Source organism: Montipora foliosa, chromosome 3 (assembly GCF_036669935.1).
Source record: "Montipora foliosa isolate CH-2021 chromosome 3, ASM3666993v2, whole genome shotgun sequence".
NCBI lineage: Eukaryota > Metazoa > Cnidaria > Anthozoa > Scleractinia > Acroporidae > Montipora > Montipora foliosa.
The window spans coordinates 3,271,018-3,283,517 of record NC_090871.1 but is presented as its reverse complement, the minus strand read 5'-3'; the positions used below and the strand labels follow the sequence as shown (position 1 = coordinate 3,283,517).

The following is a 12,500-nucleotide window of genomic DNA, read 5'->3' as shown; positions in this document are numbered from 1 at the left end:
ATCAAAGCCCAACTCATCTGTAAGCCAGTGACACTTATCATCTGAACCACAAATGCCAATTACCATACCACAGCCATCTAACTTGGCAATCTGGTTTGAATTAGCAACAACGCTATCATTTGAATCATACAGAATATCTCCAAATCTTATGCATTTCAATTTCCACAGTTCAAATATATGTCATTATGTTTTTTCTCAGTGCCCAAGTGGCCCTGGGAGCGGGTGGAATTTTTCAATCTCGCCTGCCAACTGGGCCAGAATCCTAGCCATGGTTTAGTGAGCTTGTGTGATGAGCCGAAATTAGGGCCAAAAATAGATTTTTTGAAGCCTTTTAAGTGTTTTTAAAAGTAAACAGTGTTGCTTTACAAATTAATAACTATTGTGAACAGAATCAACCAATCATTGTGGTATTGCCTGATCTTTTTAATGCTTAATATTCTAATGCTTAAGGACTGGTTCCCAGCAAGCACATCTTTTTAGGAAAAAAAATATATAAACAGGTTGTTCACTGGCCTTGGTCAGCTCGTATAGGAAAAAGCTGTGCCCTCAGTCTCGAGTGCAGCCCAAGGCTGCTGGAGACTTCTGGCACAGTTTTTCCCCATACGGACCTCCCTGCTGATGAATAATATCTATATTTCATATATGCTACATGTATATCATTCATTTGTTCAACGCTTACAGAATGTAACTCAACTCACAAGTGACAAGCTCCCAGTTGGCTTGATAGCTCAGTTGGTAGAGAGGTGTGCCTCATTCAAGACTGGGTTGTTTTTTTTTTTCAGGCTTTCTTTGCAAAATTATGCTTAAGTTGCTGCTCGACTGCGATGACGTCAAAATCTCTTGTAATATTATGGTTTCATACATTGAGGTTACTGTTTGTTAATTATTGACACTTGGTATGAATGGATGTGCAGTAACTTTTGCTTTTTTTGTTTTTTTTTTTAATATACATTAATCTTAGATTACTACTACAGAGAAAAAAAAATCAGCATCTACCAGAGGCGACCCAAAAACATTCGAATGCTCCTGAAGTCAATGTAACGTTCTTCTAGGGTTTATGTGGGAAACATGAAATGCTGGAAAAAATTGGTTAATCCTAGTTCACAGCGAGGAAAAGAAATAAAATAAACTTACTCTTACTTCACCTTGTGTCCTTGTGTGAATTTGAGATGCGCTGGGATAGTTTTGAAATTTGCCCTATCCTTCATTAAAAGGAGGATAGGAGCAAAGAGAGTAAGAGTAAGTTTATTTTATTTATTTTCCTTGCTGTAAAGTAGGATTAGCCGATTTTTTTTGGCATTTCATGTTTTCCATATAAACCCTACAAATCATTACGTTGACTGAACATTCAAATTATGTGTTTGAGTCACCTGTGGTACAGCCCATTTCATTCTTGAGGGGAAGAATTATCATTAAAATTGTTGCATGAGAAAAGTTAAAAAAATGAGAACAGGATAGCATAGGAAAATTTACCTCAATCAAGCCCACTTGCTTTTGGGATTGGTATAACTTATATGCCTTGGCTATATGAAAGATTATTGATCCCCAAAAAATATTTTCACTTTCACCCAAAGGTTCCTAGGAAGAAAGTAGGAAAAGTGTTAAAGTTTAAAAACTTGCCTGCCCAGCAGCCATCCCACAAGCACCTGCAGCCCCACTGACGACAACTGATTGGTTTGTGCCAGATTTAATGTGAGCTTTTTCTCTGATGCCAAAGTAAGACGTCAAACCTGTCATTCCAACAATGCCCAGCAAGAGAGACGGGTTGGAGCACAAAAAGGGGCTACTTTCCTGGTGAAGGAAAATAAATTTCTCATTTTGGTACAGATTTGATAATTTTTCACAGGAGAATGGAAATTTCAGATCAAATTTAGATTGTTGTAACTAGAGTGACAAATTACCAAACCTTGCTTGTTGCAACACTTGAGATGCATTTTTTAGAAGTGTTTATTCATACAGGATAAGAAATTGCAATTAATTAAGCTGATAAGGTGGGGTGTCTCGAAAACGAAGACTTTAAGACCCCAAAAACTCAATTAAAGTATCCCAAAACCCTCAAATTTATTTGGCTAACTCTAGGCCTAAACTTGGTTTTTAGGCCTAGAGTGTCACAGAGCCAACATATATATCCGATGAGAAATGAAGATGTCCTGCCACATGTGGAGCGTGGTTAAATATCACGGATCACCCAGCTTCACTTTGAAACAAGTTGTAGCAAACAAAGGACTTGAACTTTGCTTGAGGTAACTCAAAAGACCAACTTTAGGCCTAGTATTAGCCAAATTGATGGTTTTGGGTTACTTTTTCGGGTTTTTGGGGTCTTAGGGCTTTAGTTTTCGAGACACCCGATAAGGTGTGAAATTCATATTAAGCCACAGACAGTAAAAACAACTGTACTTCATTATATCAGCGTGATTATGTCACTGTCTGCAAAACAGAATGCCAACGAATTTCCCCCTTCCTGGAATTTCTTGTGGGAGGGGTAGGGGCAGGGTGAGCTGATGATGAGGGGTGGGGTCAGATCTCTGTAGTCTGTCCATGTTAAATACTTTTACGATTCATAAAATAAAAATACCTTGCTTAAATGAGAGTCATCGCCAGAGAACACTACGAATTCTTTCCAAGGCCACTGAAATGAGTACAAGATATCTCCTTCTCGTAAACCTTCACATTTGCTCTTGACAACTGTCCCCAACCCACCACCCTTTGGAGGTTGCCCCAGCGACCACGGTGCGAGGTAACCAGTTCCTGTATGTTCATTCATCTGACATCGCATGTACGGATCAACCGACAAGAACAATGTTCTCGCTAATACTTGTCCTTCGCTAACAGATGAAATTTCTATTGTTTTCAGAGCGAAGTTTGATTCGGTTGGTTCGTTTTCTACCCCTGGACGGCTCCGTAAAACGATACACCTGTTTCCGATCATTTCTGCCGCCATGTTTTTTTTTTCAATCTTTATTCGTTCCCAGAGCTTCCCAAACAAATTCCGCCGCAAATTACACCGAGGGCAAAACCTCACAGTTGGACAGAAATATATTATGACGGCTTTATTTGCTCTAAAATAAAATTTTAAAGGTAAATTATGGGGTAAGAGATGAAAAGAAGTGTCAACTGAGTCCTGTGTCATGTATTTTTGCCATCCTGAGCTGTTATGAGCTCGTCTACTTCAAGCTGAAACTGATATCAACCCAGTGTGAACACGGTATCTGATTGACAAGAAACTATTCTCACTCCCTTGCGGTAGGTCGAAAAAATAATCTCACAAAACAAATCCTTAAACATCTCGGGAAGGCGAAGACACTTCTTTTCATCTTTATTAATTATTTTTACATTCAGACTTTATTTTTGAGGAAATCACAGTCGCCGGGGTTTTATATTTTTCTTCATGACACGAATATAGTGTAGTGCGCCCTTGTTTGTAAGAACTGTAAAATATCGGAATAAAAGAAAATCCGTCCACTTTGTGGTGAAGAATATATTTTCTCGTTTTCAAGTAGGCGGCCGCCAATTCGAAATGCACGAAACGCTTCTTTAACTAAGTTCGTATTTACTGTATCCTGTGCTTTGATGATTTGTCAAAGTTCGTTGGATTCAGCCGTTTATCTTTATACATCTTCCTTTGGGAAGAATTAATATGGAAACATTCGTTTCTTTGGGGCTTGGTTATCATGTGACGTGTGAGTCAAGATTTCTTTTCTTTTATTATCAGCGTCAAATATAAGCTTTTAACGGCAACATAGAAACATTTTGTATTTCTACTTTTAGTGTAGTTGAGGTGACGTTAACTATTTCATTCATATTTTTATATTTATTTCTCTGAGTCAGATTTCTTCAAAAATAAAGTAGGCAAAGATAACAGTTTCAAATCAGACACATAAAAATTGATCGAAAATTCGCGGAATCAAATTTTTAAGGGAGTATTGCCCCAAGTTATGATTTTTTAACTGGATTTAAATGGAGTCTAACTTCCGATCTGGGGTGTGTTCTAATTAATTTCGGAGGATGGAAGCACTACATTAGCGTATAATCATTATTTGAGCAAGCTCACCGCTATCATTTGGCTCATTATGTGTTGCGATCTCCGATAATGGATTAACTTTTCTCGATTTTAGGATGTGTCTAAATACGTGGAATAAAAACAATTTTGAACCTGAGTTTTTTGCACTTGCTCCATTGACGTTCGCTCATGATCTCAGAGACATTTTTGGCGAGATTTTAGGCACGAAAATCTATATCAACGATAACTTTAGTTTCTTAATTCTAATTTTGTCTGACTGGGCTTAAGGAATGCGAAAATCTGCACGCAGAGAAATTGCGTGAGGTAAACAGCTTTCACATCTCTTCGATCCTTGTCCTTCGTTTTAACTTTAAATTACTGTTGCTGTTTGCGAGCGCAGTATCGAAAAACACCTTTTTATCTCATCTATATTAAACAGTGATAGCAGAGTACCTTTAACCTAAAAACATCGGCACTTTTGCCATGTTTCCGACTTTATGTCTTCCGCTCCTAAGGAGCTCGCATTGAGCTTTGTTATCTGTTTTTTATTGCCTGCAGCGAGTGGAGGTTTCTTTAAATGACTGTTCACAGATTTGCGATTACACTCTTGGTACTGAAGCGACCAGAACGACAGTGGTTGACTAATATTTGCAATGATGGCTTGCCGTCCATATCCCAATGAAGTTTCTTATACATCATATCAACCCATGGTTCGTGACAACACAATCTCAATGATGCCACCTCATCCCACCCCATTACAGCCAATGACACATTGCAGTAAAATTGATCCTCGCGGGCCTAACATTCATGTTACACCTCCATTCGTTCTTAATCCAATGGCAGGATTCGAAAACGAGTCAGCAATTGCGGCTTCACATGGATTGGGTTTCGCCATAGACACATCAAAACTCCGTGAGTTGGAAGAGTTTGCGACGCAATTCAAACTGCGACGGATTAAACTCGGTTTTACACAGACGAACGTCGGCGCGGCGTTAGCTTCTGTTCATGGAACGGATTTCAGCCAAACAACGATCTGTCGCTTCGAAAACCTCCAACTGAGTTTTAAAAACGCGTGCAAACTGAAACCGATCCTGGCTCGGTGGCTTGAGGATGCTGAATGTACAGGGGGAGCGTGTGGTGATAAGTTCAACGCAGAACGTCGACGTAAAAGACGAACTACTATCGGACTCACAGCGAAGGAACATCTCGAAGATCATTTTCTCAAGCAACCCAAGCCATCATCACAAGAGATCATCCGAATCGCAGAGACTCTACGACTCGATAGAGAGGTAGTGAGAGTTTGGTTTTGTAATAGAAGACAGCGTGAGAAAAGAGTGAAGACTTCGCTGAGTATACATGGATTTCTTGCTTGTAAAAACGATTAACTGCATGTTTAGTTGATCTGTCAAAAACTCTTGGAAGGTAGAAGGAGTTTAAGGGATGAGTTTTGATGACAAACTCATTTCATTTTTGGCTTCCATGTAATCCGAGTTGAATGGTGCAAAAGATCAATGTCGAACATCGCTGAAATCAAAAGACTTGATTTCAGATTGTTTTAAGCAGAAATCAGTTGTTTCAACGTTTTTAGAGTGATTCAAAAGATTCATGTAATGTAAAACAGGAACTTTATCACTGATCAGTTTAAACTGTTTATGATGTCTTACATATTACTGACATTTATAACATTAAGACTTGGTTTAACTTTTCCAGAACTGCATAACCCTACAAAACTGTTTATCTTTACACGTATTCAGATCAAGAAAGACCTAGTACTTATCTAACAGTATGCAGCGCTGTAAATTTTGCCTTTATTTGAGGAGTTAATTAATAGAAATGTACAGTGAGTTAGAAACTCTGCAATAAGTTAAGAACTGAATTTCTTGGCTTGCATGTATTTGAACCACGGCTATTTCGCTAACAGGGTGGTACCGCTATAAGTATTCATCGGTAACCAACTGACTTCCCGGTCAGATAATTACTCTGCGTGTGCGCTGTACAAATCTCTTTCAGTCCGGCGACATTTTCACAACTCGCAGAAGGATCTTTTAGCGAAATCCTTTATATCCTTATTTCGTACTCCTAACCAACCGACTTTGTCTCTCCTGGCTAAAAACAAAGGATGGTTTTCAATTTTACGACAAGGTAAGGTGTTGTTTGGAGGTGTTCTCCATCAGTGTTTTCTTATCCCAAGTAGTATACTCCGAACTGACTTTTCAAGCCCTCGAGTACATTACATTGATGCTGAATCAGTTGAATCTGGTTTTTTTTTTTGTTTGTTTTTTTGCATTCTTTGCAAATTAAATCCGTTACTGTTCATGGGTTGCGGTCTACAACGCGGTGACGTTCGAAAGTGTGGTATTTTTCAAAAATTTGAGGCTGGGGAAACTAAAATTAACTTTATGTTTATTACTGAGTTTTAACAGGCAGAAGTGTTTCAACAAACGACGACATGAACTTGGTATTTACTCTTAAATCAACAGATAGGGCATTCAAATGATACTGATCAATTAGTTTTCCTCCACATAAAGTAATTAACACATTCCAAATTTTTTAAATTATCAATGGTCGCAAATCATGATTAGCAAGACTTCCGCTTCAGTTTTAAAAGCCTTTTTAACTGTCAAAGTTGCAAACGTAAACATATAATTCTCGACATTCATATACAAATTTGGAAATATTATCAGTGGTTTTATCAAGTGGTCTTAAATCAAATCGAAAGACAGGTGTAGTCCACCAAGTACAACAATAGGACGTTTTCAACCAACCTCTGGCTATAGAGAAACCAATAACAATAGAGAAATGTACGACTTCTGGTGGACTAGCAAAAGAAGCTAATGAGAGATATTTTGTTTTCGTCAACCAACAAGGTGACGATGACGTCTCGTGAAAACCTCCGGGCGGTCATGATGAGTCCCGAGGGATTGAAAACTTTTGTGTTTGTGCACCGAAACTCGTTCCCAAGCATTTCAACTCGAGGCTCGGGGTACGAAATCTATTGTCTATGGCCAATATGGCCGCCACGCGCATAAGGACCATTGTTTTCTTGAGATTGAGTAAAGAGTGTAACAAATAACTGATTTTAAATAGGTGGTATCCGAGGGATAGAGCTATAGAGGGATAGAGCTATAGATAGAGCTCTTTGGCATTACAAAGCTTTTGCTGTCATGTCCAAATTGAGCACTCTACTGGGATGAGTCATTGCCGCTAGCAATTACGCATGCTCACTAGCTCGCTAGTTTGAGCATTCCGGCATGGCTTAGATGTACCACATGTGTGGGACATTTTGGGTGGCTTTATAAGCTTAACCTCCATCCCAGACATCAGCACTGCACTGATGAAGCCCAGAAGGCCGAAACAGTACTGTCTGCAGTTATATGAATTTTATGTATTTCTGATGCATATTTCAATATTGTTATAGGCTTGATTTGTCCACTTCCGTCACTTGCTTTTGTTACCAATTCGTCACTTCTGATATGTTTGGCAGTATGTCTGATAAGTTTTGGCACCGTGTCAAGAGTTTAATACAGCGGAAAATCTTTACTTAACTAGTTATTCAAACGCACAGAAGGTCTAAATTTGTTTGTTTTACAGTATGGCATGTTTTTGACCCGCGTATTTTGGAATATTGGTTTGAAATTTCGTCTTTAATAATATACAGGAAAAAATTACTCGATTCTGATTGGCTGAGAGCAGTGCAGTGTAACTCAGTGCAAGAAGTGTAATACCAGTGCAAATTACACATCGAAATTTTGGATTATGATTGGCTAATAAACACTAGGGTTTGGTCAGAACCAATCAAATCTTGAGCGCTTACCATTTAAATGGAATTTTCGGTAATTCCGGAGAGAATTCAAATGGATGGTTCATCTCGGTGGAATGTTTTCGGAAGAAGGTAATACCTTTCGAAGTATTCCCGTTTTCTCGCTTTGACCGGAATGCCCGGAAATTTCTTTACCATTTGTCCATAATTACAATTGCAAGAGAAAATAGACCGTTTCATTTGTTTTTCAACCGTAACAACCCGTTTTTCTGGCAAATGATACAGCACATTCCCATTTTCTTTTTCTAAGTACAGAACATGCAATACCATTTGCTGACACAGGCCGTTTATACGAGAGAAAATAAGCCGCGGCTAACTCTGGCCGCGGCTTACGTAATCCGCGAACAACCCGTATAAATGGTACAAAATCTACATTCACGGCTTTCTCAAGTCGTGTCTTATCCTGGCCGGGGAGTTTATACTCGTATAAATAGTTCCTTTCGCGGCTTAAGTAAGCCGCGGCCAGAGTTAGCTGCGGCTTATTTACTCTCGTATAAACGGCCCTATTCTCACCGAAATTTCATTCAAATGGTAAGCGCTCCTTTTGTTTTCAAATCAAGCGCGCGCCCTGGTTTGCGCAATTTATGGCGCAAATTTTCCGTGGTTGCGTGATGGATACGCGTGCGTTTCTTCTGCTTAAGGAGGCTCGAAAGGGTTTTTGTTGCTGTAGTATTGGTGAAAGGTCACTTATAATGTCATATCGGTTACCATATGCAAAACGCCAGGGCCCGGTTGCTCGAAAGCCGATTAACTTAACCCAGGATTAGCGTAAACCTTTGTTTCATGTTTTCAACATTTTGGTGAAAGTTCCTTTTGCTAATTTTTGTTTTTCAAGATTGACTTCTTCTAATGTAAAGTTTTGTTTGGTCAGCGGATATGGTAAAAAATTCAAAATGGCGGAGCTGAACGATAGTCCATGCTCGAGTGACCATGATGAATATTCAGATCCTCTAGAAAAAGCAGCTAGTGCTGGAGCTAGGTTGAGTACTCCAGAAAAAGCTTGTATTTCCCGGGAAAGAAAGGTGCAAACTAATGCAGCGGAAAAGAAGAGAAACGTGCGCGGTTCAGTCGATCCAAATGTGTCCTCGTGGGATAGAGTTAAGGAGTTCAAAGACAAGAATATGTTTTTATATAGCAAATGAGTCATGTACGTCAGAGATACTTTATGTATCATATAAGCATATTAGCAACGTTTGTTTGAATACCATAATGTGATTATCTATCTAGTAGTAATTGTAATATAAGGAAGCCAATAAAGAGAATCAGATTGTGGGGTGAGAGAAGATAGCAATGTAAAACGTAAACTTACAAACAATTATAATGAAATCAATATGCAATATGTATCTGGCATCCATGTCAAGTGAAATTAATTCTTCATGAACATCTTCATTTAAATTAATAATTAGCCTCTTACACCAAAATACAAAAAAGCAACTTCTGAGCAACTTTTGGATTTTTAGGCAACTTTTGAGCAACTTTTTGAGAACATTGGAGCACCTTTTCACACATTTATGAGCAACTTGTGGACAGCCCTACTTTTTATAGTTTACAGAACATTGTACTAAATAACTTTCCCGGAAACTTTTTTAATTTGAAGCGCCATCGTGAATGATACGTTTGCAAAAAAAAAAAAGATAGGTCACCGAGCAAAATTTCGGCGTAAAGATAAATTTTGGGATGAAATGATATATGAAATGGATCATATATGAACCCGTGACCTCGCGATACCGGTGCGACGCTCTAACCAACTGACCAGCTCCCAACGTCAGTGGCTTCATAGCTCAGTTGGTTAGAGCGTCGCACCGGTATCGCGAGGTCACGGGTTCAAACCCCGTTGAAGTCCTGAATATTTCAGGCTTCTTTACGCAATTGCAAAAATTGCGTTCATAACTGCGACGATCATAGCTTCACTTGAAGATAAATTTTGTCCGCAGGTTTTATATCCGGTTCGCGCGATTTTACGCCGTATTCTCACTTCCGGTGTATTGCGCGAGCTACTTTTGATAGAAATTTGATTCATCCAAATTGCACTCGAAATCACGTGATTACTCATACTAATAAAATCATAAGGAAACATTTGAGATCGTGTTTTTTGAAATAACAAAATAGACTGCGAAAAAGAAATAGTTACCCTCTTATCGTTGCTTTTTAACTGACTGTGCAGATTTTCTTTTTCCATATCATTGGTTGAGAGACAAACGGAGTGGGGTCAAACTTGTAGTACTGTCTTTCTTCCTTGTGCTAGCTTCACAATAACCCTGTTTAGAGCGAGTTTCAGTCGAGTGTCGTAAAACCAAACCAAAGTTATTACTTTGGCCAATCAAAAAGGACGGAGACAATCCAGTAAATCAATCAAAACTCGAAGTAATTACACATAGCCGACACAAAGCGCGGGAAAATGTGCACGCGCAAGCCACGATTGATTTTGGTTTCACTTCTGATTGGTTGGAAAAGTGGCGCGAGAACTTTGAACCAATCACTGAGTGAAGTAATGCAAAGCTAAAGCAATTCGCTAATTACTTTCGACACTCAGTTGAAAACCGCTCTATAGGGGAATCTTGTTTCCATTTTTTGCCTCATTAGCGTAAGGCTAATTAAGGTTTTCTAATCAGTCAGCCGAGAATAAATCACTGAATATTGAAAGGGCATTGCATAATGAGCTACAGTGCCGCGAAAGTAAGTTACCACCCTCTCGCGATACAAGAGTCTCGTCTCGTCTCGCGAGACGGTTCGAAAAACTGCATGTCTGCATGAAGGTATATAACTTTTCCGAAGATTAACGTACTCACGAAGCGGCTCGCGCTCCAATACGGAGCACCTGATTCTTAAAGTGTACTTTTGAGTGGTACTATATCTGTGAAAATTTGAAGGCGATACACCAAATAATCTTTGAGCAATGATGCATTGCAAATTCGAAATTGTACAAAAAAAAAAGCATATGGGAAATTAGCGCTTTTGCCACCCCAGAATTGATCAGTTTTTGATGGCCAATAGCTATCTCGGTATCAGAGCTAAAATGGCTTAAAATAGGAGATTTAAACAAGTTTTACAAATTCTTTTATTTTCTGAAGTCAATTTGTAAATAACACGATGACTCGAAAGTTCATGAAACAACATGTAAACTATGTTGTCAGCAAAGATTCCCTTGCAGATGAAGAACATTTTCTTACAGCTCTATGTGCCAGGTCGCCACTAAAAAATTATTGATCATTTCGATTTTAGACTTGATTAGGAGACCATGTGTAGGAGCTTTTGCATTTGAAGTCATAAATAATGTCTATTGATATAACAACAAAATTAATGAAAACACAAAGACACTTTCCATTTGATATAAAATTACACCCAGCAAATGCAGGTGCTCAGCTCTTCTGTTGACCCAGACCACAGACCTTTGGTATTCTTCGCTCTCTCTGTCCCCTTGCCGGGTTGATGTTAATTCATATCAGTATAAAGAACTGCCGTACTGCTAATATCACTTTGAATTTATTACAGATAATCGCCCATCCCTGTTTATCTGGGTAACCTCGAATTAGCCCGAACATCAAGTTATCGTGCGTAGAGAAATTAGCCTGCACACAGCTTCTCCGTGCGTCCAACAGCTCTTGACGACGCGCCATTCGACGCACGGAGAGCCTGTGTGCAGGCTCGGGAGAATTGGACGTTCTCTCCACACTGAAAAGCCAAATTCAGTGCACATGGGCTTTATCGTTGGGTCTAAAAAGATGTATATTACGATGGAGCTGACTTCAGTTCATACATTAGTCTGTGAAATCTGTCCTTTACAAAGTAATAAAAGTCATATTCCAATGCAAGCCGCTTTTTCATAATTTCTTGTACTTTTGCTGAAGGTCCTTTCTTATTCACGGTTTTGGTCGTTGTTATTTTATTGCTGAGATAATCCCCTACAAGAAAAATAATGCTATGTTACTATATAATTTATTTGAGTAGGGTAGTTTGATTTTCCTGCTAGCAAGAGGTCTCTTTTCTTTTGCGTTCGCTGGGCTGACAACTGAGTAAAGGAAAAGAAGGATCCACAATCTTGGACGGCACCCTTTAAACCGCATGCTCCATTACATGTTTGCTGACTGTGACTTGAGCCCGCTGTGTCCCGCGTATTCCTTTACAGTAATTTCGCTGTTGTTAAGTGAGCCCACACAACATGAATTATCAAGTGAGGGTTCGGTCGCTAAGTAACCGCCGCGCATGTTTCGACCCATTGCAGAAGTCTCTTTTCCGAGTATTCGTTAACCCAGCGAACGACAAAGAAAAGAGACGTCTGCAAGCAGGGAAAAGTTTGATTATTCATTTACTTGATTTGTTGGTGGCTATTAAAGCGTTTCTCAGGAATCGTTCAAATTACAATGGACACCAGTCGGCCGCAAAACAAGTAGATTTTCTTTTAAATTTCTTTTAAATCTAAAAAAAATTGTGTCAATAAAATTTTGGTGCTTTTTTAGTTTCAACCCCGTTTTGGACAAAGGAAACGAAGAACAAATGTGAAAAAAAAAAAAAAACTTTTCCTTGGGTGCCAAGGTCCCACATTTCCGCAAGAGGGGTCTGGAACAAATAAGGAGTGGAGGGAGGAGTGAGATCTCTTGAGGTGCCCCTCTCGCATGATTTGTGTCCTGCATATCCGGACTCGAGAAAATCAAAGAGGGGAGGGGGAAGGGATAGAGCAGG

The 12,500-nt window shown here is 39.2% G+C and overlaps 3 protein-coding genes and 1 long non-coding RNA gene across 4 annotated transcripts in view; 2 read left to right on the top strand and 2 right to left on the bottom strand.

Moving 5' to 3' along the window:
• LOC137996485 (uncharacterized) overlaps positions 1-1,685 on the top strand; it is a 9,466-nt gene extending 7,781 nt beyond the window's left edge. The window contains exons 2-3 of the long non-coding RNA XR_011122318.1: positions 783-896; positions 1,575-1,685. This is a non-coding gene — a long non-coding RNA (uncharacterized lncRNA). The remainder of the gene's footprint in view (positions 1-782; positions 897-1,574) is intronic.
• Positions 1-2,967, bottom strand: part of LOC137996484 (prostaglandin reductase 2-like) — a 3,965-nt gene extending 998 nt beyond the window's left edge. The window contains exons 1-3 of the mRNA XM_068841924.1: positions 2,576-2,967; positions 1,621-1,791; positions 1-90 (exon numbers count right to left, since the gene is read on the bottom strand). The exon at positions 1-90 is cut by the window's left edge and continues 111 nt beyond it. Of these exons, the coding sequence (XP_068698025.1) occupies positions 1-90; positions 1,621-1,791; positions 2,576-2,941 (627 nt within the window). The 5' untranslated portion in view covers positions 2,942-2,967. The remainder of the gene's footprint in view (positions 91-1,620; positions 1,792-2,575) is intronic.
• A 1,396-nt stretch (positions 2,968-4,363) lies between these two features.
• Positions 4,364-5,908, top strand: LOC137994405 (pituitary-specific positive transcription factor 1-like). The gene has a single exon (XM_068839978.1). It carries the CDS (start codon positions 4,654-4,656, stop codon positions 5,383-5,385), a length of 732 nt encoding a protein of 243 aa, XP_068696079.1. The 5' UTR covers positions 4,364-4,653; the 3' UTR covers positions 5,386-5,908.
• Positions 5,909-10,860: 4,952 nt separating this feature from the next.
• The window catches only part of LOC137994404 (uronyl 2-sulfotransferase-like), a 12,041-nt gene continuing 10,401 nt past the window's right edge, over positions 10,861-12,500 (bottom strand). The window contains exon 8 of the mRNA XM_068839977.1: positions 10,861-11,722. Within this exon, the coding sequence (XP_068696078.1) occupies positions 11,550-11,722 (173 nt within the window). The 3' untranslated portion in view covers positions 10,861-11,549. The remainder of the gene's footprint in view (positions 11,723-12,500) is intronic.

Coding starts and splice junctions, on each gene's coding strand:
- LOC137994405 (XM_068839978.1), top strand. CDS start 4,654: ATGATGGCTTGCCGTCCATATCCCAATGAAGTTTCTTATACATCATAT.